This window comes from Jaculus jaculus, chromosome 13 (genome assembly GCF_020740685.1).
Source record: "Jaculus jaculus isolate mJacJac1 chromosome 13, mJacJac1.mat.Y.cur, whole genome shotgun sequence".
Classification (NCBI taxonomy): domain Eukaryota; kingdom Metazoa; phylum Chordata; class Mammalia; order Rodentia; family Dipodidae; genus Jaculus; species Jaculus jaculus.
Window position 1 is genome coordinate 72383591 of NC_059114.1, and position 23775 is coordinate 72407365.

General features: G+C 41.8%; 1 protein-coding gene and 1 pseudogene across 3 annotated transcripts in view; both read right to left on the bottom strand.

Annotated features, from left to right (window-relative positions):
* The window catches only part of Dnajc21 (DnaJ heat shock protein family (Hsp40) member C21), a 33728-nt gene that overhangs the window by 6357 nt on the left and 3596 nt on the right, over nucleotides 1–23775 (bottom strand). For 2 of the 3 annotated variants that reach the window (XM_045132520.1, XR_006633190.1), the window contains exons 2-10: nucleotides 17802–17895; nucleotides 15402–15525; nucleotides 14395–14517; nucleotides 13661–13965; nucleotides 12528–12679; nucleotides 11569–11671; nucleotides 9730–9888; nucleotides 9236–9278; nucleotides 8219–8391 (exon numbers count right to left, since the gene is read on the bottom strand). In XM_045132520.1, coding sequence (XP_044988455.1) covers nucleotides 8219–8391; nucleotides 9236–9278; nucleotides 9730–9888; nucleotides 11569–11671; nucleotides 12528–12679; nucleotides 13661–13965; nucleotides 14395–14517; nucleotides 15402–15525; nucleotides 17802–17895 — 1276 coding nt within the window. The remainder of the gene's footprint in view (nucleotides 1–8218; nucleotides 8392–9235; nucleotides 9279–9729; nucleotides 9889–11568; nucleotides 11672–12527; nucleotides 12680–13660; nucleotides 13966–14394; nucleotides 14518–15401; nucleotides 15526–17801; nucleotides 17896–23775) is intronic. The other variant, XM_045132521.1, reaches the window with a different exon arrangement.
* On the bottom strand, nucleotides 19861–23133 carry LOC105943653 (annotated as a pseudogene).

A 23775-nucleotide genomic window follows, 5' to 3' on the forward strand; every position in this document is an offset into this window, starting at 1 on the left:
TTAGTCAGGAAAGATAAAGAAGGTCATTTAATACTGATTAAAGGAACACTCCAACAGGAGAACATTACAATCCTAAACATACATGTACCTAACACTGGGGGCTCCCAGTTTCATCAAACAAATACTATTACATTTAAGGTCACAGACAGCATCAAATGCAATTGTAGTGGGAGACTTCAATACCCCACCCTCATCAATTGACAGGTCATCCCTGCAAAAAATAAACAGAGAGACATCTGAATTAAATGATGTCATAGAACAAATGGACCTAACAGATATCTACAGAACATTCCATCCAAACGCTGCAGAATATACATTTTTCTCAGCAGCACATGGAACATTCTTTAAAATAGACCATATATTAGGACACAAAGCAAATCTCCACAAATATAGGAAAACTGAAATAATCCCTTGTACTATATCTGACCACAGTAGAATTAAACTGCAAATCAGCAACAAAAAAAGCTGTAGTGCATACAGAAATTCATGGAGACTAAACAGAATACTGAATGATAAGTGGGTCATTGAAGAAATCAAAAAGGAAATCAATAAATTCATAGACTCAAATGATGATGATAATACAACATACCAAAACCTTTGGGACACAATTAAGGCAGTCCTAAGAGGGAAATGTATACCTCTAAGTGCCTATATTAAGAAATTAGAGAGGGACTGGAGAGATAGCTTAGTGGTTAGGCACCTGCCTATGAAGCCTAAGGTCCCTGGTTCGAGGTTCGATTCCCCAGGACCCACATAAGCCAGATGTACAAGGTGGTGCATGCATGTGGAGATTGTTTGCAGTGGCTGGAGGCCCTGGCATGACCATTCTCTATTTATCATGCCTCTTTCTCTGTCTGTCGCTCTCAAATAAAAAAATAAGAATAAACACACACAAACACACACACACACACACACACACACACACACACACAAAAAGAAATTAGAGACTTCACAAATAAACAATTTAATGCTCCACCTTAAGGCCTTAGCAAAAGAAGAACAAAGCAAACTAAAAATCAGTAGATGAGAAGAAACCATAAAGACTTGGGCAGAAATTAATGAAATAAAAACAAAACAAAACAAAAAAAATCCAAAGAATTAACAAAACAAAGAGTTGGTTCTTTGAAAGGAAAAACAAGATTGATAAACCCTTAGCAAATCTAGCCAGAAGAGAGAAGAGACAAAAATTAATAAAATTAGAGATGGAAAAGGCACCATTACAACAGATACCAAAGAAATTCAGACAATTATAAGGACATACATTAAGAATACATATGCCTCTAAGTTTGAAAATCTGAAAGAAATGGATGATTTCCTTGATTCATATGACCTACCAAAATTAAAACAAGATGAGATAAACCATTTAAATAGACCTATAACAAGTACAGAGATCCAAGCAGTTATAAAGACTCCCAACTAAAAAAGCCTAGGCCCAGATGGATTCACTGGCAAATTTTACCAGACCTTCATGGAAGAACTAACACCAATGCTTCTCAGACTTTTCCATAAAAGAGAAAAGGAAGGAACTCTACTGAACTCCTATGAAGTCAGCATCACCCTCATATCAAAAAAAGGCGAAGACAGAACAAAAAAAAGAAAATTACAGACCAATCTCCCCCATGAACATAGATGTAAAAATTCTGAACAACATATTGGTAAACTGAACATAAGAATATGTCAAAAAGATTATTCACCCCAACCAAGTTGGCTTTATGCCAGGGATGCAGGGATGGTGCAACATACACAAATCAATAAACGTAATACATCACATAAATGGTCTGAAGGACAAAAATCACAGGATCATCTCAATAGATGCAGAAAAGGCATTTGACAAAATCCAACATCCATTCATGGTAAAAGTATTACAGAAACTGGGAACAGAAGGAACATAACTCAACATAATAAAAGCTATTTATAACAAACCTACAGCCAACATAATACTAAATGGTGAAAAACTTGAAGGTTTTCCACTAAATTCAGGAACAGAACAAGGGTGTCCACTGTCCTCACTTTTATTTAATATAGTACTGGAAGTCTTAGCTATAGCAATAAGGCAAGAGACATTCATAAAGGGGATACAAGTTGGAAAGGAAGAGATCAAATTATCACTATTTGTAGATGATATGATTCTATATATAAAAGACCCAAAAAACTCTACCAGCAAACTGTTAAAGCTGATAAACACTTTTAGCAATGTAAGAGGATACAAAATAAATACACAGAAGTCAGTAGCTTTCCTATATACTAACAACAAACAGGCACAGAATAAAATCAGGGAATCTCTCCCATTCACAATTGCCTAAATGAATAAATAAATAAATAAATTACATTGGAATAAACTTAACTAAGGGAGTGAAGGAGTTCTACAATGAGAACTTTAAAACACTCAAGTGAGAAATTGCAGAGGACACAGGAAATGGAAAGATATCCCATGTTCTTGGATTGGAAGAATCAATATTGTTAAAGTTTCAATCTTACCAAAAGCAATCTACACATTTAATACAATCCCCACTAAATCCCAATGGCATTCTTCTCAGGAATAGAAAAAAAAAATCCTAAATTTCCTTTGGAAGCACAAAAAAACCTCAAATAGCCAAAACGATTTTGAGCAACAAAAATAAGGCCGGTGGTATCACCATACCCAATTTTAAGCTATACTACAAAGCCATCATGGTACTGGCAAAAAGACAGACATGTATATCAATGTATATCAATGTATATCAATGGAACAGAATAGAGGACACAGCTATTAATCCAGGAAGCTACACCATCTGATTTTTTACAAAAATGCTAAAATTATTCATTGGAGAAAAGATAGCCTCTTCAACAAGAGGTGCAGGGAAAACTGGATATCTGTATGTAGAAAGATGAAAATAGATCCTTGTCTTTCTCCATGTACAAGAATCAAATCCAAGTGGATCAGGGACTTTAATATCAGACCTGAAATTCTGAAATTGCTCTAAGAAAAGGTAGGGAAACCCTTCAACATATTGGCACAGGTAATGACTTTCTGAATATAACCCCAATTGCTCAGAAAATAAAACCGGCACAGGTAATAACTTTCTGAATATAACCCCAATTGTTCAGAAAATAAAACCACTAATCAACTACTGGGATCTCTTGAAATTACAGAGCTTTTGTACATCAGAGGACACTGTAAATAGAACAAAGAGACAACCTACAGAGTGGGAGAAAATCTTTGCTAGTTACACATTAATTTCCAGAATATAAAAGAACTCAAAGAAACAGAACAATAAGAAATCAAACAACCCAATCAAAGAATGTGCTAAGGAACTAAATAGTTCTCACTGGAATACAGATGACATAAACATATCTAAAAAAAATGTTTTACATCCTTAGCCATCAGGGAAATACAAATTAAACTACCTTGAGATTCCACTTCTCTCCTGTCAGAATGGCTATCATCAAGAAAAAAAATGACTGGGCTAGAGTAAGACCCTATCTCAAAAAACAAAAAAATAAATAAACAAAAACCAAATGATGATAAATGTTGGTGAGGACGTGGTAAAAGGGGAACCCTTCTGCAATGTTGGTGGGAATGTAATCTGGTACAGCCATTGTGGAAATCAGTGTGGAGGTTCTTGAGACAGCTAAAAATAGATTTTCCATATGATCCAGCTATAGCACTCCTAGACACATATCCTAATGACTCTTCTCACTACCTTAGATATACTTGCACAACCATGTTTACTGCTGCTCTATTCACAATAGCTAGGAAATGGAACCAACTTGGTGTGTCTACAGGTGAATGGATAAATGAAGACATGGTATTTCTACACAATGGAGGTTTAAAAGAAAAAAAAAAAGGAAACTGAAATTTGCAGGGAAATGGATGGCTCTGGAAAGGATTATACTAAGTGAGGTAACCCTGGCCCAGAAAGCCAAATGTTACATGTTCTCTCTTATATGTGGCTCCTACCTACAAATATATAGATTTGTGTGTGATCTGGAACCAAAAATCAGTAGCAGAGGCCCATAAGCTAGAAAAAGACCCTTGGTTCCCCCATGAGAAAGAGATGGTAAAACCCTACTGCTGAAGACTTCACATGCCTGAGAGGCAAAGTAACTGAGAAATCAAGCTGGTGCTTAGCAGAAAACCTTCTCCCTGTAGACCAGCCAACTGAAAGCTGGAAAAAGTTACACTGTATGCAGTCTTATGGGAGACAGAAGTCATTAGCAGTGAAAACAGTGGACACTAGAAACCTCAAGTTTGGCCAGACAGGCCAAATGACTGAATGAGTGCAACAGTGGCATGTCTGCTCTGGGGGAAACCAACTGCTCTCTAATTGGACTGAAGGCCTACTCTATGGGAGGGAATATGTGCCTGGTACTGAAAACCTAATCAAAAGCCTATGGCAGGGGAGATCATGAGCCTTAGGGGGTATAAAGCCTGCTCTTGTCTGAATAAATGCACATATTACTCTCACCAAATTGCCCTGAAAGCATTACACCTAATGTTCATACTCATATATTAATGCTACTCTCACTTCTGGTTAGAGAAGCTTCTCTTTTCAAATGGTGATGACCACTGGGATGAACCAAAAGGCAACATGATGCTGAGAAGTGATGGAGGAGTGTCCAGCACTGAAACATCTCTATCACACCCTCCAAGGCTCAGGGTCCTTTGTGGAAGAGGTGGAGGAAAGAATGTAAGAACCAAAGGAAGAGTACCACTCCTTACTGTCTGGAGAGAATTTGGCCTTGATATGTAAGACCTCATAGTGCCTAGCAATACCCGGTACACAAGTCCCTCATAATAGGAGAAAAAGATGATGACATCAAATTAAAAGAGAGACTAATGGAGAGAGGAAGGGGATATGACAGAGCAGAATTATGAAGGGGAAAGTGGGGGAGTGTTGGGGGGGAATACCATGGTTTGTTGTCAGTAAGTATAGAGGTTGTCAAAATCAATCAATCTATCTATCTATCTATCTATCTATCTATCTATCTATCTATACAAATATATGTATAGACACATACATATAAAACAAAAAAAATTAAATAAATAGGGCTAGAAAGATGGCTTACCAGTTAAGGTGCTTGCCTGCAAAGCCTAATGACCCATGTTCAAGTTTCCAGGTTCCAGGTAAACCAAATGCACAATGTGATGCAAGTGCACAAGGTCGTACATACACACAAGATGGCACATGTGTCTGGAGCTCAACTGCAGCAACTGGAGACCCTGGCGTGCCAATTCTTTCTTCCTCTCTCTCACAAAATAAATAAATAAATAAATAAATAAATAAATAAATAAATAAATAAATAAATAAATAAATAAATAAGGGGGAGTAATTTACACAAGTATGTCTAAGAAAACTGAAGGCAATAAAACATACAACTACATTTTTTGCTTTTTTTATTATTTACGTTTAAAAAAATACTTTATTTTGGGCTGGAGAGATGGTGTAGCGGTTAAGCGCTTGCCTGTGAAGCCTAAGGACCCCGGTTCGAGGTTCAATTCCCCAGGACCCACATTAGCCAGATGCACAAGGGGTGCATGCGTCTGGAGTTCGTTTGCACTGGCCGGAGGCCCTGGCATGCCCATTCCCTCTCTTTCTCTCTATCTGCCTCTTTCTCTCTCTGTCACTCTCAAATAAATACATAAAATTCTTAAAAAAAATACTTTATTTTTATTTATTTATTTGACAGAGAAAGAGGGAGGCAAAGAAAGAGAAAGACAGAGAGAGAATGGGCATGCCAGGGCCTCCAGCCACTGCAAACGAACTCCAGACACATGCACCCCCTTGTGCATCTGGCTAACGTGGGTCCTGGGGAATCGAACCTGGGTCCTTTGGCTTTGCAGGCAAATGCCTTATCCACTAAGACATTCCTCCAGCCCCTTATTTACTTTTATTTTTATGCGTGTGTATGTTTGCAAGGGTATTCATGTGGAGAGGCCAGAAGACACCTTTAGGTGTCATTCCTCAGCAACTCCAGCCATGGTTTTGTTTTTAATTTATGTATCTATTTGACAGAGAAACAGAGAAAGAATGGGTGCACCAGGCCTCCAGCCACTGAAAACAAACTCTAGATGCACGTGTCACCTTGGACACCTGGTGTTACATGGGATCTGCAGAATCAAACCCAGGTTCTTAGGCATTATAGGCAAGCACCTTTACTGCTGAGCCATCTCTCCTGTCCCTCTTATCCATTATTTTTGCAAAAGGGTCTCGCCAATTAGGCTCAACTCGCTGACCAATGAACCACAGGGACCTGTGTGTTCCCATCTCCTCAGGCCTGGGATTACAGGTGCAGGCCACCACAGCTAGGCATTATTTATGTGGGTATTGGGACCGCACTCAGGTCCTCATGCTAGCAAGCACTTTACCAAATAAGCTTGAAGTTTTGAGGCAAGTTCCTGTAAGTTTGAGGCTGGTTTCGAACTTCTAATCCTCCTGCCTTCTGTACTGGCGTTACTGGCATAGTGTGCCAACATACCTAACCACCCACACTTTTTTTTTTTTTTTTGATTTTTCGAGGTAAGGTCTCACTCCAGCTCATGCTGACCTGGAATTCACTATGTAGTCTCAGGGTGGCCTCAAACTCTTGGCAATCCTTCTACCTCTGCCTCCAGAGTGCTGGGATTAAAGGTATGTGCCACCACACCCAGCTCATCCACACATTTTTAAAAAATAATTTTTTATTTTTATTTATTTATTTGAAAGAGGCAAAGAGAGAGAATGGGCACACCAGGGCCTCAAGCCGCTCAAAACAAACTCCAGACACATGCACCACCTTGTGCATCTGGCTTACATGGGTCTAGGGAAATCAAACCTGGGTCCTTTGGCTTTGCAGGCAAGTGCCTTAACTGCAAAGTCATCTCTCCAGTCCCATCCACACACTTTTTAAAAAAATATTATTTATTTCACAGAGAAAGAGAGAGAGCACACACGCATGCACATGTCAGGACCTCCAGCCACTGCAAACTCCAGATGCTTGTGCCCCCTTGTGCATCTGGCTAATGTGGGTCCTGGGGAATTGAAGCTGGGTCCTTTGGCTTTGTTGGCAAACACCTTAACCACTGAGCCATCCCTCCAACCCGCATCCCCACACTTTTTAATGAAGCACTTCTCTCTAGGTGTGATAAGCAATGAGGTCTGGCAGAAAGGCCTCACTGCAGGACCATTAGTTACAGGGATAGGAAGGATGGTGATAGTTCTATCTCAACCCTCTTAGTCCTCAGAGTGGGAACTCACTTCAGTTCTGAGTACTTTTCAGTGCAGAGGCCCACAACCCCATCTCTGACCTCCAAGTAGCCCCATGGATCCATAGGATAGTTCCCATAGAGCTAGACCTTCTAGATGTCTTCAAGTACTCAGACAGAAATTCAATGCCAGATTCTCCACCGATCAGCATTTGTCCTGGGAAAAATCACTCAATCTCATACTGTTTCCCCATGTGTAATCATTAGTGAAATTAACATTAAATTTTCCCTTTCAAACTTTCACTCTCCAAGACACTTCAAAAGTTTGACATTGCCAGCTTGTAAGGCCCCTTATCTTTCTTTTTGCAGAGCTTCATCTCTGACTTAGTCCCTTGGTCACCTGTTGCCTTCATGACACTACTCCATCCTTTTCTCAACATTCTTGGGCACTAGCTCGCCCCACTATAGCTTCAACGTTGCAGTCTCTCAATGCACACCCACATGTCATGCTGTTGCACTCTCTCATGGTCCTGTTTCCAGATCTTTCCTAAAGCATTAAGACATCATCCTCTAGTGTAGAGCAATAGCAGAGAATGGGGACAAGCAATCAGACAAGGAAGCTTGGAGGGGGAGAAAAGCGCTGGCTCACCCTTCCACTAGCCACCACCATGGTGCTAGGCAGCAGCAAGGCTTCAGGGCTCCTGTGGGCAGGAAGATGCCATGCTGCTAAGGCGCGTCCTGGCAGCACAGCATGAAGGTTTGTTAGGGAGTGGGCAGGAGAAACAGACTCGGGCGGCCTTGTTCTGTGGGAGCTCCAGCAGGGAAAGGGAAACTTAAACAGGATCACAGTCATGATGCTCAACAGCCTGGCACACTCTCCTTTAACATCCACTTCCTTTCCAACACACCTCACTCAGATATCTGCGTGTCTCTAAGCCCATGTCAAAAGATAAGGGAGGTTACAATGAACTTAGTCATGGAAAAGAGACTTTATTGGGAGTTCCTTTGATTTCCCTGCTCAACAGTAACAAACAGTATGTACCTTTCACTTACCCTTTAGCTTCACATTTTGGATCGTCACACAGCTCGATGGCATCTGTAACACAGACCTTTTCTTGGGGACTAGCGTGCGGTTCTTTGGTATGGTCTTCATTTAAGTTAATATCTTCTGGATCAATCTTTACTCTTTCCTCGGTGGAGTTTTCATTAAAATCATCATCGCAATTCTAGGGAACATATACTGCCATTATAAAGCAATCTACCTAAATGATGATCTCTGTTGCCAAGCAGTTACACTGAAGTAATGATTCCCATATACTCTAGCAGCAGGAATAGAGCTCAGAAAATAAAAGGAAGACGTAGTTCAGCTGGACACAATGACACCCACCTGTAATCCCAGTACTTGGAATGACACACACCAGTACTTGGAGGACTGAGGCAAGAGTATTTCAAGTTTAAGGCCAGCTTGAGCTACACAGTTTGAGGTCAGCCTACACACAAGACACTATCGCAAAAAAACAAACCAAACCAAACAGGGCTGGAGAGATGGCTTAGTGGTTAAGGCGCATGCCTGCAAAGCCTAAGGACCCAGGTTCAATTTCCCAGGTCCCACATAAGCCAGATGCACATGGTGGTGCATGCATCTGGAGTTTGTCTAAAGTGACTAGAGGCCCTGGTGTGCCCATTCTCTCCAGGACTCATATAAGCCAGATGCACAAGGGGGTACATGCATCTGAAATTCATTTGTAGTGGCTGGAAGCCCTAGGCATGCCCACTCCCCCATCCCCTGCCTCTTTCTCTCTCATAAATAAATAAATAAATAAATAAATAAATAAATAAATAAAATACTTTAAAAAAATTTTTAAGCATACAATAGTAGTTAAATTAGTTACATGCATACAAAGGGGAAGAAATCAATGAAACACAAAAATATTTTCATTTCCTCTTAAATAATTTTACAGCCAATATAAAATGATAAATAAGGTTCCTCTTCTGAGACAGCCTGTACTGCATAAACAAGGATACTGCAAATCTACAGTGGGTATTTAATGTTAGTATCTTTCAACATACCTGTGCTGGTTTCTGTTTCTTTTTCTTTTGTTTTTTTGAAAGCCTAAGAACAAACAAATCAAAATGTCAGCTACTTGACTTTGTGAAGATTTACTAAATGAGACTAAAAATATTAAGATAGTAAAAAATTACTAAAAATATTTAGCATCATAAAGCATTAAAAATAGGAAAAATATCTGCTATATATTTAAGACAAATTCTTAGTAAACCAACATATATTCTAATAAAACCAATGGACTTTAAAGATAAAAAAACAGGTAAATTGACAGTATTTAGCACTTCAACTGCATACATATGAAACTGTGTTCAATGTAGTAATAACATTCTGTAAAAAATCACATCTGATACATTTTTATCCACTTCAACACTGTAAGATTCTATTAACTAGAAGAGTGGCAGAAATACCAGCAAAACAACTTCCTTGGGGTAAAATACATTTAAGCTCAATCTCTCATGTGACAAATATGCCCATGACAGTTAACATTCAGGATTACTTCTGCTTTGGCGTATCCTCCAGTTCTTCCTCAGAACTGGCGGTCAACAGATGTCCATCTGTCTGGGGTCCTGAAAAGTTCTCGTCCTCCTCTTCCAACTGCTGCTTTAACAAGGCGACCATTTCCCGGTGCTTCTTTGACTTCTCGTGATTCCTCATGCTGAAAAGACAATCTGACCTGAGTCCTACACTATGGGACATTCACGCATGCCCAAATATGTTGCTGCATGACTCCAACCAAGCCGAAGCTGCAAAAATTTTAAATTCCATACAGACTTATGGAGGCCTGTCAGGCATGCCAGGTATGACAGACCTTGCAAGCTCATAAAGGAGCTTTCTTCCCAGATCCCAGAATTCCCCTCATTTACTTTCTTTGTCTCATATATACTTTTATCCTTTTCTTTCCCACCCAATTCTCTATTATTTTGAATTCTTAAAACCAAAAGCTTGGGCTGGAGAGACGGCTTAGTGGTTAAGGTGCATGCCTGCAAAGCCTAAGGACCTAGGTCCAATTCTCCAGGTCCCATGTAAGGCAGATGCACATGGTAGCACATGCATCTGGAGTTCATTTGCAGTGGCGAGAGGCCCTGGCATACCCATTCTCTCTCTTTCTCTTACTCTCCCTCTGTTTCCAATAAATAATTTTTTTAAAAAAGCTTTGCCATGGCTTCCTCTTAGTTGTAGAGGATTTTCTAAGTATTTCTGTGCCAAGCCACACTACGGGACACAAGGGACAGCAGGAAATTATATGACATACATCCTAACTGTAAAAGGAAAACTCAGGCTGGAAAAATGGTGCTATGAAGCCTTGAAGAACAAGACCCAGAGTAGGTCACTTTCTTGCCTTGTCACCCCTGAAACTATCTAAAACTCCATAACCAACAATTATTCCAGTTGATCTATAGGAAACTTAAATATGGGCAATCCATTGGATAAGAGTACCATGTTAATTTTTCCTTCACGGAATAACATATCCTTATTTTATACACACACACTCAGGTATTTCAAAGTAAAATAGCATTATGTATATAAATTACTTTCAAATTATTCAGGAAAAAAATATGTGCATGCAGATGTGGGTAATGGGTAGAGGGGGACCCCACAATCTATTTTCCAACTCCACTTCAGGAGTAAGATTAGTTCCAAATTAAAAATAAATTTGAAAGGGTTTTTTTTACTATTGCCTGTCTTATTGCTAGCATCTCTGCCTCTCCCCCTTTTACTACCATTACCTTGCCCCTCTCTCCCTTACACTGCTCATTCTCACCCCTCCCCATGCTTATCTGCTCTTCTTTCTTCTGGATAAGCATTTTTGCTTCTTTTCCCTAGCAACTTGACTCTCATTTTCTTTCAATCTAAGTTCTCCCCTAAGCCCTTTAAATATATACATATACATGCACATGAACGTACACACACACACACACACATCATCATCATCATCATCATCATCACTGCTCCCACTGGCACACATACTCTCAACAGGACAACAGGACAAGCTGACACTTCCTAGGTTGACAGCAGTGACAAGGGAACTTGATGGCTGGAAGTGATAATGTATGATTAGATGTGGTCTCATCTCCTCATCTGTGTGACTATGCCTACTTTGTCAGAACAAACAGAATTTCTTTCTGGAAACAGTATGTGTGTTTACAAAGCAGCTACAATACAAGTATATTGGAATGAATGTGAAAGGCTACAAAAGGCTTAACCACTGGTCCACATCCCTCCTTCCTCCCCTGTAGACAAGAATTTCCCAAGGTGCCATGTGGGTACTAGTGGGCTAACTGCTCCAAGCATGTTCTCTTGAGCACTTCCATGATGTTCAGAGATGGAAACTTACGCCTTTTCTGTCTTGAAAGATTTGTCACATGCTGGGCAGTAAAGGTCATCATAAAGTTCAGAGTCCTCAGCCTCGTCACTGTCTTTACCTGTGAGGATAAAGCCTGTGGTAGGAATAAAATGTGCTAACAAATTGTGCCTTCTTAGTAAAGGTCTAACATTATGTACAAATCAGAAATGAAAGATTGTGTATTTCCTTACCAAAAGAAATGCCATCATGAACTAAGGTGGAGTTTTAAAAGCATCACTGCATTTACAGGAAAAATTCAAATAAACCACCTTACCCTCCAACTTCTTTTCAGAAGTCTGCTTGCAAGACTCGGATAATCCTTAAAATCTTAAATGTGAACTAAGTTAAAACATCAAACGCCATTTTAATAGTTGTACTATGAGGCTTTTTTTTTTCTCTACTTTTTGTTTGTTTATTTGTTTCAAGTACCCTCATGAACATGAACTGGCTCAAAAGCACATTTACAACTGTGACCTACAAGAGTATGGTTCAACCTGTTTTACAGTATTCCTTCACTAGCAGGCAGGCCATAAAACAGCATGCTACATGTTACCAAGAGGAGCCTCTCTACCAGTGAGGGAAATATGTTGTGCACACTCAATCACAAATCAGAACAAGGACAGAGTATGTTGGCTGTTCTATCTGAATCAAACTACATCGACAGATTACCTTCATGAGGCCCATATAATGGTTTTTAATTTAATTTTTTTGCTACATCTAAATTTTGGTAATGTCACACGAAATCCTAAACTTAAAGCTTTTCATGGAAAACAAACAGCAAAATCAAACTTTGGTATAGGGACAATGATGATGAGCTGAAACATCAGTTCTTAGTTTTCATGTGCTCTTCTATTCCCTGTTAACTTACACCTGGGCCCCAGTGGACATTTACTTGAGCACATATCTTTGTACACAATAACATGTTTTCCAAATGCATCAAGAAAAATTACCATCTTTTCCATCTTTAAGCTCCTGTTCCTCCCCTTCATTTTCATCCGATCCATCTCCAAACTCCTTTTCGTACCGTGCCTCCATCTCCCGGAGCTCCTTCTCCAAGTCAGCCACAGTCATCCAGCTCTGTTCTCTGTACTCCTCCACCAGTCTAGAACACAGCCCAGTCTCAGGACTGACGAGTGATCCTTGGAAGGGTTCCTACTCGCCTTAGGCGTAAAGCTAGCCCCTGAACAGCATCTTCCTCCCACGTCACCAGAGCTTATAAACCTAAAACCTGTGTTTAGCTAAAACTGGGCAAACTCAGTGACACCTAGGCCTGGTTGGTTTTTCATTAACTCTACTAAATAATGGGATTGGAAATACATACATACATATCATCTTAGTAACTTAGAAGAGTCATTGGGTGACCATAAGTGTAAATGTGGAAAAAAGGGGTAATTTTCAAAATGTAATGTGTGTAGTTGGGCAGAATTTTACTAAGGAAACAATATGTAAAATGCTAAGTACACTGGACACAAAGTGTTTACACTAAATTCTGACAATACTGTAAAGGAATTTGAGTAACTCAGACTACCTAGAGGCAGTAATACATATAAGCTGGGTGGGGTGGCGCATGCCTTTAATCCCAGTACTGAGGAAGCAGAGGTAGGAGGAATGCTGTGAGTTCAAAGCCACCCTGAGACTACATAGTGAATTCCAGGTCAGCCTGGGCTACAGTGAGACATGTCCTCAAAAATAAATAAATAAATAAATAAACAAGTAAAAGCAGGGTTCTGGAGAAAACTTCAGGCCCCATCCCCAGCTCTGTGACTTGCCAGCTATGTGCCTCATTTCCTCACAAGAATGAAAATCAAAACAGAAATCACTCCATAAAAAAAGCACAGAACAAGAATTCAATTCACACTCATTACTACTAAATTTTAGAGTACTAAAACAAGGAAAATACCCAACTCAAAAAGTTTTGCAAAGTAGATAAAGAAACATTACTTAATTTCTTTAAGGAAAAAAGAAGCAAAGGACAATGCTACAGTGACTGAACTTGCCATGAGAACATCATGCTGGCTCCCCAGGATGGGACCCCCCCAGCCCCCACCTAAGAGCAAAGGCATCGCCCGCCACGCATCCCTACTTGGCCTGCTCCAGCTTCTGCTGCCGCCGCCTCTCCTCTGCCTTCCTGGCCTTCTCGGCATTCTGCTCCTCCACAAGCTTCCGGTGCGCCTGCACTCTCCTATCTCTTTTCCGAATGAAAGCGACCAGCTGACGCACCAGCTCGTTGTTCTCCTTTCTTGCTTTGTCCCGAATCTTTTTGTTCTCTTTCTCCATGGCTCGCTTTTCCCAGCGGTTTGAGGCTTGTCGTGTATCATACTCTTCTTTCCAAGCAAAATTCTTTTGTGTGCAGAAACTCTGCCAGTAAGCATAAAAAGGGTGCACTACCTAGTGGCAAAGAAAATGGGTAAAATTCTGTTGGTTTTTTATTTAAATTTCTCTAGAAAGCAGTAAATATTAATGGTAAAAATATTTCTCTAATATGTAAGAATACTTTTTTACAGGGGCAGTTCTGGGGATTAAACAGGACCTCATGCATGCTAGGCCAGTGCTCTACCACTGAGCCACATCCCTAACCCCTCCTAGATGTAACTGATAATATTAATCAGTGAAGATTAATGGGGAAATGGTTTCTGACCACAGAAAGAGACTAGACTCCACAATCAGGCAAAGTCAAGAGGGGAGGCTACAAGACAGCTACAAGCTCCTACAGGAGGAGAGAGAAGACAATCATAGGACAGGACTGGAAACAGCTTATTGTAAAATCAGAAACCACTGTGATCAATGCTGATAAGACACTCTGCAGTTTTCTTTTACCAAATCATAGTCACTCTGGGAGTCTCCAAATGTTGGGAAGTCCTCGGCATCCTCTTCCAGCAAACATTCTAGTTCTTCCTTTGCAATCATTTCAAAGACATTACGATACACTGTATAAAAGCCCTAAAAGAAAAAAAAAAATCAGAATCACAGGTTCTGAATACTTTCATAATCTAATCAAAGAACAAGATATGAGATACAAATCCTAATGTTGAAGAACTGCAGGACTCAGCTCTCATTTCTAGTTTTTCATCTCAACAGAAATGTTTATGTACAGCTGAAAAAGAAAGCAACCTATGTGCTATTTTCAAAATGAACATTGTTTCACTTTCTATTATAAAATAGTTTTAAGAAGTCTTTTTGAAGCCGGGCATGGTGGCGCACGCCTTTAATCCCAGCACTCGGGAGGCGGAGGTAGGACGATCACCGTGAGTTCAAGGCCACCCTGAGACTACAGAGTTACTTCCAGGTCAGCCTGGACCAGAGTGAGACCCTACCTCGAAAAACCAAAAAAAAAAAAAAAAAAAAAAAAAAAAAAAGAAGTCTTTTTGAGCCAGGCGTGGTGGCACATGCCTTTAATCCCAGCATTTGGGAGGCAGAGGTAGGAGGATCACAGAGAGTTCGAGGCCACCCTGAGACTCCACAGTGAATTCCAGGTCAGCCTGGGCTAGAGTGAGACCCTACCTCGAAAACCAAAAAAAAAAAAAGACGGGCTGGAGAGATGGCTTAGCAGTTAAGTGCTTGCCTGTGAAGCCTAAGGACCCCGGTTCGAGGCTCAGCTCCCCAGGTCCCATGTTAGCCAGATGCACAAGGGGGCGCACGCATCTGGAGTTCCGTTTGCAGTGGCTGGAAGCCCTGGTGTGCCCATTCTCTCTCTCTCTCCATCTATCTGTCTTTCTCTCTGTGTCTGTTGTTCTCAAATAAATAAATTTAAAAAAAAAAAAAAGAATTCTCTTTGAGCTTTACTGAACTGCTGGATAAGAAATGAAAAAATTCACCTGTCATACCTTTTCGTCATCTCCATAACCAGAGTAACAGCTTACAGTGAAATAGTGAAGCAAGTCTAAGCTGTCATCTTGATACTCCCCATCAAGCCCTCCTTTAAGTAAGGCCTCTCTATGATTATCATACCTAAAAAAAAAAAAAAAAAAAAATGAGGGGTAAATAAGAATTTCCTGAATCAATTGAACCATAAGTGTACACTTTAACATGCCCAGTCTACAACCACACAACTTTAAAGCAATCTGAGCAGGAAAATTAAGTCTTTCAAGAAACTATAGCTCTGAAGAGATGGCTTAGCAGTTAAGGCACTTTCCTGCAAAGCCAAAGGGCCCAGGTTCAGTTCCACAGGACCCACGTGAGCCACATGCACAAGGAGGTGCATGTGTCTGGAGTTTGTTTACAAGTAGCTGGATGCCCTGGAGTGCCCATTCATATTCATATTCTCCCTCTCTCTCTCTCTGCCTCTTTCTCACTCTCTCTAGTAAATAAATAATAAATATGTTTTTAAAGAAATGCAGATTCAAACTATGTCTGCCACTTCTAATACCTTATACAACACTAGCCCACGTGAACAGGAAAATTTTTAAAGCCAGGGAATTTCTGTGACTCACCCCAAAAGTAGCTGAATTTTCACTGGAAAGAAATATCACTAAATGGAACAGTACTGGAGATAATCTGATCCATAAACTAATTACATGTTTATGACCAACATGTACCGGAAAAGCTCCTCCTTATGCTCATGTGAACTTAATATTAACAGTTCTTTACACACACAGCACAGTCATTCTCTACAGTGACTCTCTAAAGGTACTTTTATCACCCCTGTTGGACAGAATAGGAAGTTGAAGCTCAGTGGCAATAAACACTTGTGTCCAAAAATTCCATAAGCAACAAGATCAGAATTCAAAACCAGGTCAACTGCAGTGTGAAAGCCAGGCTCCTTGCTGTACATGGAACTGCCTCCAGGAAAGAGAAGCATTACCAGGTAGGAGTTTTAAATAAAAAGACAAGCAAGTCTTTGGAAAAAGGTAAATGACAATCTACACAAAAGTCAAAGAATCTCAAAGTTCTAAAAGGCAGGCATTTTGTTTTGTTGTTCTATTTGTAGCCCAAGTTAGTCTAAAACTCCATATGTAGCCTAAGTAATTCCCCTGCCTCTACCTCTGGAGTACTTGGATTAGAGGTGTGCCCCACCACACCTGGCTTCATAAGCATCTTTCTCGCCTTCTTCCTTTGCGTGTATATGAGTGCTGGGCTCTGTGTATGGTGTGTGCAACAGCACACACCTTATGCAAGCTCCGTGGAGGCCAGAAGAGAACATCAAATGCCCTCTACTGCTCTACTGCTCTGCTGCTCTGCTGGATCTCTCACTGAGCCCAGATACCAGAGTGCCCCAGAAATTCTCCAGTCTCCACTCCCCACAGGGTTAGGGTTACAGGCATATGTGGCTTTGCCCAGATGTTTCTGCAGGTGCTGGGCAGTGGACCTCAGGGTAAATCTAGCCCTCTCAGTGCACAGCAAGCACTCTCACCCACTTGCCATCCTCCCTGCCTTTTCAGCATGACTAAGGCCAGATCTAAACAGTCCTTGAGGAGAGAAAAGTTCAGGATCTCGTATGTGGTTCTGTACTACCACCCTTTACACCCTCTCTTCTACAAACAGGCCATCAGGTACAACGTTTAACACATAGGCAACAAGCCCAGCAGCTCCACACGGCACCTGCTGCTTTTAGGCACAATTTCCCACAGTTACAGCCAGCTCTAAAATCTACCTCTTCAGTAAACACTCAGAACTTCAAATACAGAAATTTTTTGTTAGGCAATGGAATTAAATTATATCATCATCGGCAAATATATCTATCATATTTGTAGATGCATAACAAAATATCTTCATATATTCTACAGAAAAATATACTTCTTATGTTGAAGCTATTGAAAAAGAATTTTCTATCTGGGTGTGGTGGCACATGTCTTTATCCCAACACTTGGGAAGCAGAGGTAGGAGGATTGCTGTGAGTTCAGGGCCACCCTGAGAATATACAGTGAATTCCAGGTCAGCCTGGGCTAGAGAGAGACCTTACCTTGAAAAAAAAAAAATTTCCAGGTACGTATCAACCTTCCTCCTGTCTGGCAACAGTAAATTTGCCATATACCAAAGGAACTCCACTCACTGGGCAATCAGTCCTAGTATCAAAATTAAAGCCATGTACACCCCCAAACGTGGTTCCATCCTGGACAAAAGCAGACCGCTGGAACCAGCACCTCTGCGGCACCTGCCCACACACACACTGCACTTTACAAAGTGGAGAGACATGCTCCTGCAGAGCCCAGCCAGTCTGTGCACGCAGTCAGAGAGCCCACAGCCCTGTACTGACAACTCCTGCCAGGTATGAACCCGATGCTCACCATGCTCTTTCCTGAGGGTCACTCAACACGTCGTACGCTGCTTGGATTAGCTTAAATTGTTCAGCTGCTTCTGCAGCATTATCCAAGTTTTTATCTGAAAAATAAAGTCACAGGGTTTAATCATCAAAAGAGTAGATGAGATACTCTAAATGACACTTCTTCTAGCACAAATGTCACAAATAAAGAGAAGATAAAATAAAGAACTGCAGGAAGCCATATGGATAACAGATGACTTGCAATGTCAATCACAAGCATCCATAAGCCACCCGTGGGAAATGTTGACTAGTTCACATTTAAATGTGAGTAGGAGCCAAATACATACTGAGTCTGTTACAAGATTGTTATTCATGCAGTACTCAATTATTTTTAATGCTCACTATCTTTAAGTTTTTCCTTCTTACCAATTTTACCAAAGTAAATCTCATTCATACACACGCGCGCACACACACACACACACACACATTCTTTCCTTGGCTATGCTTCCTTAACTGTGGAACTGAGGAAACATCTTTGCCTTACGTGGTCCCCATCATCAGCAGGTTGGTCTGAGAAGGGACGGTACACATGACATGTGAGATGAGATCAGGTGGCAGATTCAGTCCTGGGCTAGCGCCCTCTTCTGGAGCATTCTGGGCATAGCCAGCTGCCCCAGCATGAGGAACTCAGGAAGCCTATGGAAAATCTCACAGGGTGAAGAACAGAGGGCCAGAGAACAGAAGCCTGCCCACCATAAGCAGGTCCTCCTGGACCATGGTGAAATAATCTCACAAAAACTATAAGCCAAACCATTCCCAGATTCTGAGCCTCACAACCGTGACAGGACACAAAAATCAGTGCCTGCTGCTTCTGGTGTTTGCAGTTTTAAACCATAAGGATTTGGTAACTGGTTCCACAGAAAATAGATAATTAATGCATTTACAGAGTAAAATGGGCTGAACCTAATATGGAGCATACCCATACGAACACCTGATACATGTACCATCTTGTGTATCTGGCTTACATGGATACTGGGGAATCGAACCTGGACCCGTAGGCTTCACAGGCAAATGCCTTAACCACTACGAAATCTCTCCAGCCCAGCGTTTTCTTTTTGATCACAACATAAAACCCTTAAAGATACTGAAATACAAAAAGTAAGGTCCAGAGACATTTCTTTAATGGTTGTATCAAATTCTTATGTAACAATGTAGTAATAAAACCTTATCAAAAAAAATGGAAGTAATCCCAGCACTTGGGAAGCTGAGGAAGGAGGATCACCATGAGTTCAAAGCCACCCTGATATTATAGAGTAAATTTCAGGTCAGCATCGGCTAGAGTAAAACCCTACCCTCTACTTGAAAAACAAAAACAAGCAAACAAACAAAAAAGTCACAGGAAACTTAACACAAGTTATAGACCTTTCCTATTAGGAATAAGCTACTTGGGAGGAGGAATGAAAGACAGCTTTCAGTTTCTATGTGGTGCTGAGGAGGAAAAGAATGCTAAATTACCTCCTTGCTTCTCACTAATAATGGCAATTCTGGGAAACACCAGAAGAAACATGTTCTAACCCAGCAGTTCCAGGCCATACCATGGAGGTGAGTGCCGACTAAGCTTATGCTAGATGGCACTGCACTAACTTCAGGTGCAAGACAAACATTTGCTTACTGTGGTCTAGGTTCTAATTCCAAGCCATCTTGAGGCTTTAAATGTATTGGCTGTTCTATCCCCAGAGAGCTAAGCTGATGCCTGAGTTGCATCACCAGTCTCCTACCTATTAGTGAAATGACATGCACTCGTGGACATAAGTACCAGATCAAACAGCCTGCTTCAGTAACCAGTTATAATAGAATACTAAATATAAGCTAGTTCAGCCCAGCATGGTGGCACATGCCTTTAATTCCAGCCCTCAGAAGGCAGAGGTAGGAGGACCGTCCTTAGTTCAAGGCCACCCTCAGACTATATAGTGAACTCCAGGTCAGCCTGGGCTAGAGCAAGACCCTACTGGGGAGAGGGGTATCTTTGCAGAAACCTCTAAATGTAGCAAAATGAATAAAATTATATACCTAAATAAACATTTTTAAGGAAGAAGAGCCAGTTGCCTAAGTGTCACAGTGTTTGCTATGTTGTAATCCTGGTCCCTACTGGGCTGCAGCTGGAACCACAACTTTGTGCCTGTTGGTGTCATTTTTGGCTTCACTGCTATCTATACATTTGCTGTCATCTTTCTCATAGTCTGATGATTCTGTCACTTTCTGTTGGGAATGGGACTCTGACACAGCCCCAAATGACTGACTGGGTGGTGACAGAGATAACATCTGAGGAGTGGATGTTTTGAGACCTCATTATCTTTCTGACTGCTGTCCATGCTCAAGCCACCTTGAGCTGGCAACTTTCTGCTTGCAGACTGGGCTTTTGTTTGTTTGTTTTGGTTGGCCAAGGAGCTACACACTTGCAATGCTAAGCATGAGAACAAGGAAGAATCCTGAGGTTGTCTCCATCTTCATAATCGTCCAAACAAATGGCACATTTGTCACACTCACTCCATTCTTACATTTATGTACAGGGAGTTTCTTGAGTTGATCTTTATGAAGCCTGGTCCTTCTAGCTCTATGTCTGTCCTGGAAAATTGTTATCATGAAAATGACTATTTTCAAAATGAGACAGATGACCACTATAATGAGGAAGGGGATTAGATGGTATTCCACAGGAAGACTCAGTTTGAGAACTAAGACAATGTGGTTCCTGTTTTCCTAAGTGAGTTCACCTTTCAGGGAATTAGCTACTGATTCAACAATAAAGATAGATAATATATTAATTTTACTTTCTGTAAGTATTTTTATTTGAGAGAGGGGGAGAGAGGAAGTGGCAGATAAAGAAAATGCACACGAGAGACTCTAGCCACATGCAAACAAACTCCATGTGCCACCTTGTACATCGGACTTTACCTGGGTCCTTAGGCTTCGCAGTCCTAAATTTTCTTTAACTCATCAACTGTACTTACTGTCGTTGGATCCCCTGGTAACAAGGTCATCAGAATCCACACTGTGAACCAATGTGGCTCTGTGCATATAAGACCTTTATATCAAAATTACAATCAAAACGGCATGGTGGCAGATGCCTTTAATCCCAGCAGTTGGGAGGCTGAGGTAGGATTGCTGTGAGTTCAAGGCCACCCTGAAACTACAATAGTGAGTTCCAGGTCAGCCTGGGCTAGAGTGAGACCCTACCTCAAAAAAACACTTTATGGGAGGCACAAATGAGCCCTACTACTCTTGGCTGCACCTGTCAATCTCCAAGCTTCCATCTGTCTTTGAGGTATTGTGACTCTATCTACCTGATGCAAGGATTTAACATATTGTGAGGATGATGAAGTAGGTCTTGCAAGTGCCTTCATCCACTGCGCCATCTTCCCAGCCCTTGACTTCTTGAATTTCTTGTGAGAAAAACAAACCTACTTTTCTGCATTAGCTCCAATGGAGCCTCCTCCCAATGCAGTTGCACACAATTCTGATATCCTTTCAAGGTCAAGTTCAGTTACCAAGTAATGGTTCTATGTCTTGAATTCAAGTCATTAATGAACAGATTTCAGAAGAACAAGTAAGGACAAGACCCTGTGAATTCTGGCACTTTCCAACATTCACCTCAATACTGATCAAGCAGAACTCTAGTGGGTCCTAAACAACCAAAGCGTCTCTCACCCATCCAGAACATCCCTGATCCATAGCAAGCATCCCTGGCCCACCCAGAGCACCCCTGGCCCATCCAGAGCCTCCCTGACCCATCCAGAGCATCCCTGACCCACCAGAGCATCATTAACCCATCCAGCACATCACTGACTTATCCAGAGTATCCATGACCCAACCAGGCCATGCTGCTTTCCTTGCCTTCTAGGAAAAGGGGCAACATTAAGTTTCTAACATTTTTGTCAGAAAAAAAAAAATGCAGTTTGGAGAGATGGCTCAGCAGTTAATGGTACTTGTCTGCAAAGCCTGACAGCCAGGTTTGACTCCCCAGTATCCACGTAAAGCCAGATGCACAAGTGGCACACTCATCTGGAGCCCATTTTTAGTGACGAGAGGCCTGGGAACACCTGCTCACTCACTTGCGCGCATGCTCCCCCTCCCCCCGCCTGTTTCTCCAATTCCTCAGATTAATAAACAAATAGAGAATTTTAAACAGTTAAGTTTCAATTAAATAATGTAGAAGCAGAGACTCCTACTGAGTCTCCAGGCACCTGCTGAGGGAAGAGACTGTGTGTGTGCTTGTTTGTTTAGTACTGTGCCTTGTCTTAAGTTCTCCCCTACTTGTCCTTTTCTCCCCCAAAGAAGTTTGGAGAAAGCTGAATGAAGCTTTTAAACAAATAAAACCCATGAATCCACCATCTGAAATGAAGTCTAATTTCTTACTAGAACTTCTTTCTTAAGTCTTTTCAACTCTGTCACATGGCTTTTCATTTCATTTAAACACAGCTGAATTCACCGACTATTTTGAACTGACATCCAGGGTCTGAGAGGACTAAGGCAAAGGAGCAATAAGTGAGTGGTGCCCACGGTCACTAAAGTAGAAGAGGCATATATTCTCCCATCATTCTTTGTGCTTTTTCTTGATGCACTCCTGTACCTTCTGCTACCTCCTAACTCTTTCATAGTGCCTTCCAGAAGGTTTCATGGATAAGACCTTCTACGGGCTGGCTTAGTGCAAGCTCCACTTCTCTGCAGGCCTCTTGACTCGTCTGCTTACAGCACACCTAAGGCAGGCTGGCGGCGAGCCTGGGCCTGCACCTTCCTTTACCCACAGCGCTGGGACTCAGGCACTCCTAACCACGTGACCCTTCCCACGGCCACTCCTCGTCTTCAACACTCCTCTCCCTCACTAGAACCTGGCATTTGGCTCAGAAGCTACATGTCTGGCAAATTCAAGGTTCCTTGCCCTCCTGTGTTCCTGCCTCCCAAAGCATTCTCCCTACTGAGAGAAACTTGAAAACTGGAATCCATCACCCTATGGCTTCCCCAATTCCCTAGGCTACAGAGTCTCCTCATTTACCAATCTCCAGAGTGGCTGCGGCTCAGCTCTCCAGGCCCTGCCAGCCTCTGCCCCAGGCTCCCTCCACTCACCTCCACGTCCTGTCTCCACAGCCACGTCCTGTCCCCAACCTGCTCCATTTTCTCCACGGGCTTTCCCAGCCAAACACAAAGCTAGCGGCAGTAAGAGGCGTAGCTCGGGAACCGCTGTTCCGGTACGTTAGCCAGGGACTGGCCAGGGAAACACGAGAGCCACACTGCCTGCTCGGAGGACTAGTCTCACCCAAGGGGGCAGCAACAACTCGGCAGCACTTCCGGGTCATTCTCATTCCCGGCAGCACACCTGCGGGCTGGCCCTTCCCGCCTGGTCACCAGCCAATCAGCTCTCTCCCTCACACAGCTGCGTCCAATGACCACGCTCATGCTAACTGGATGTTAGGATCATATAAACAGACCTGGCACGTGTGCGCAAGTCTCCGGCCCTTCCGGCAAGCTCTAGGGTCTTTCCCAAGGTAAGGGGCACCTCCTTGGTTCCCTTCCCCCTTCCCAGAATTTCTTTGGAGCTTCTTGTTTTCTTTGGGGTGCTTTCCTGCTTTGATCTCAATGTCAGCTCTTTAGTTCTTTGCTGAGGGGAACCTTTTAGCTTGGGCCTGCCTGCCTTCCCATTGGATCCTAACTCTCCCTAAAATAAACCTCATAATTCGTAACTTAACCTTCTCTGAGTCTGCATTTTCACTTCTTTGATAACTAAGACAAGGACCCAAAAAAGCTGGGTGTCTCCTGTATCTTCCTGGACTCTAGCCCTGCAACCTAAGCCCAGGGATCATCAGCATCTTGAGTTCACACTCAGGAATCATCATCTTGAATTCACACTCCTCAGGGATCAGCATCTTGAGTTCACACTCAGGAATCATCATCTTGAATTCACACTCAAATAGCCCGGCCGTCTGTCTTGGGAGGAAAAGCATCCC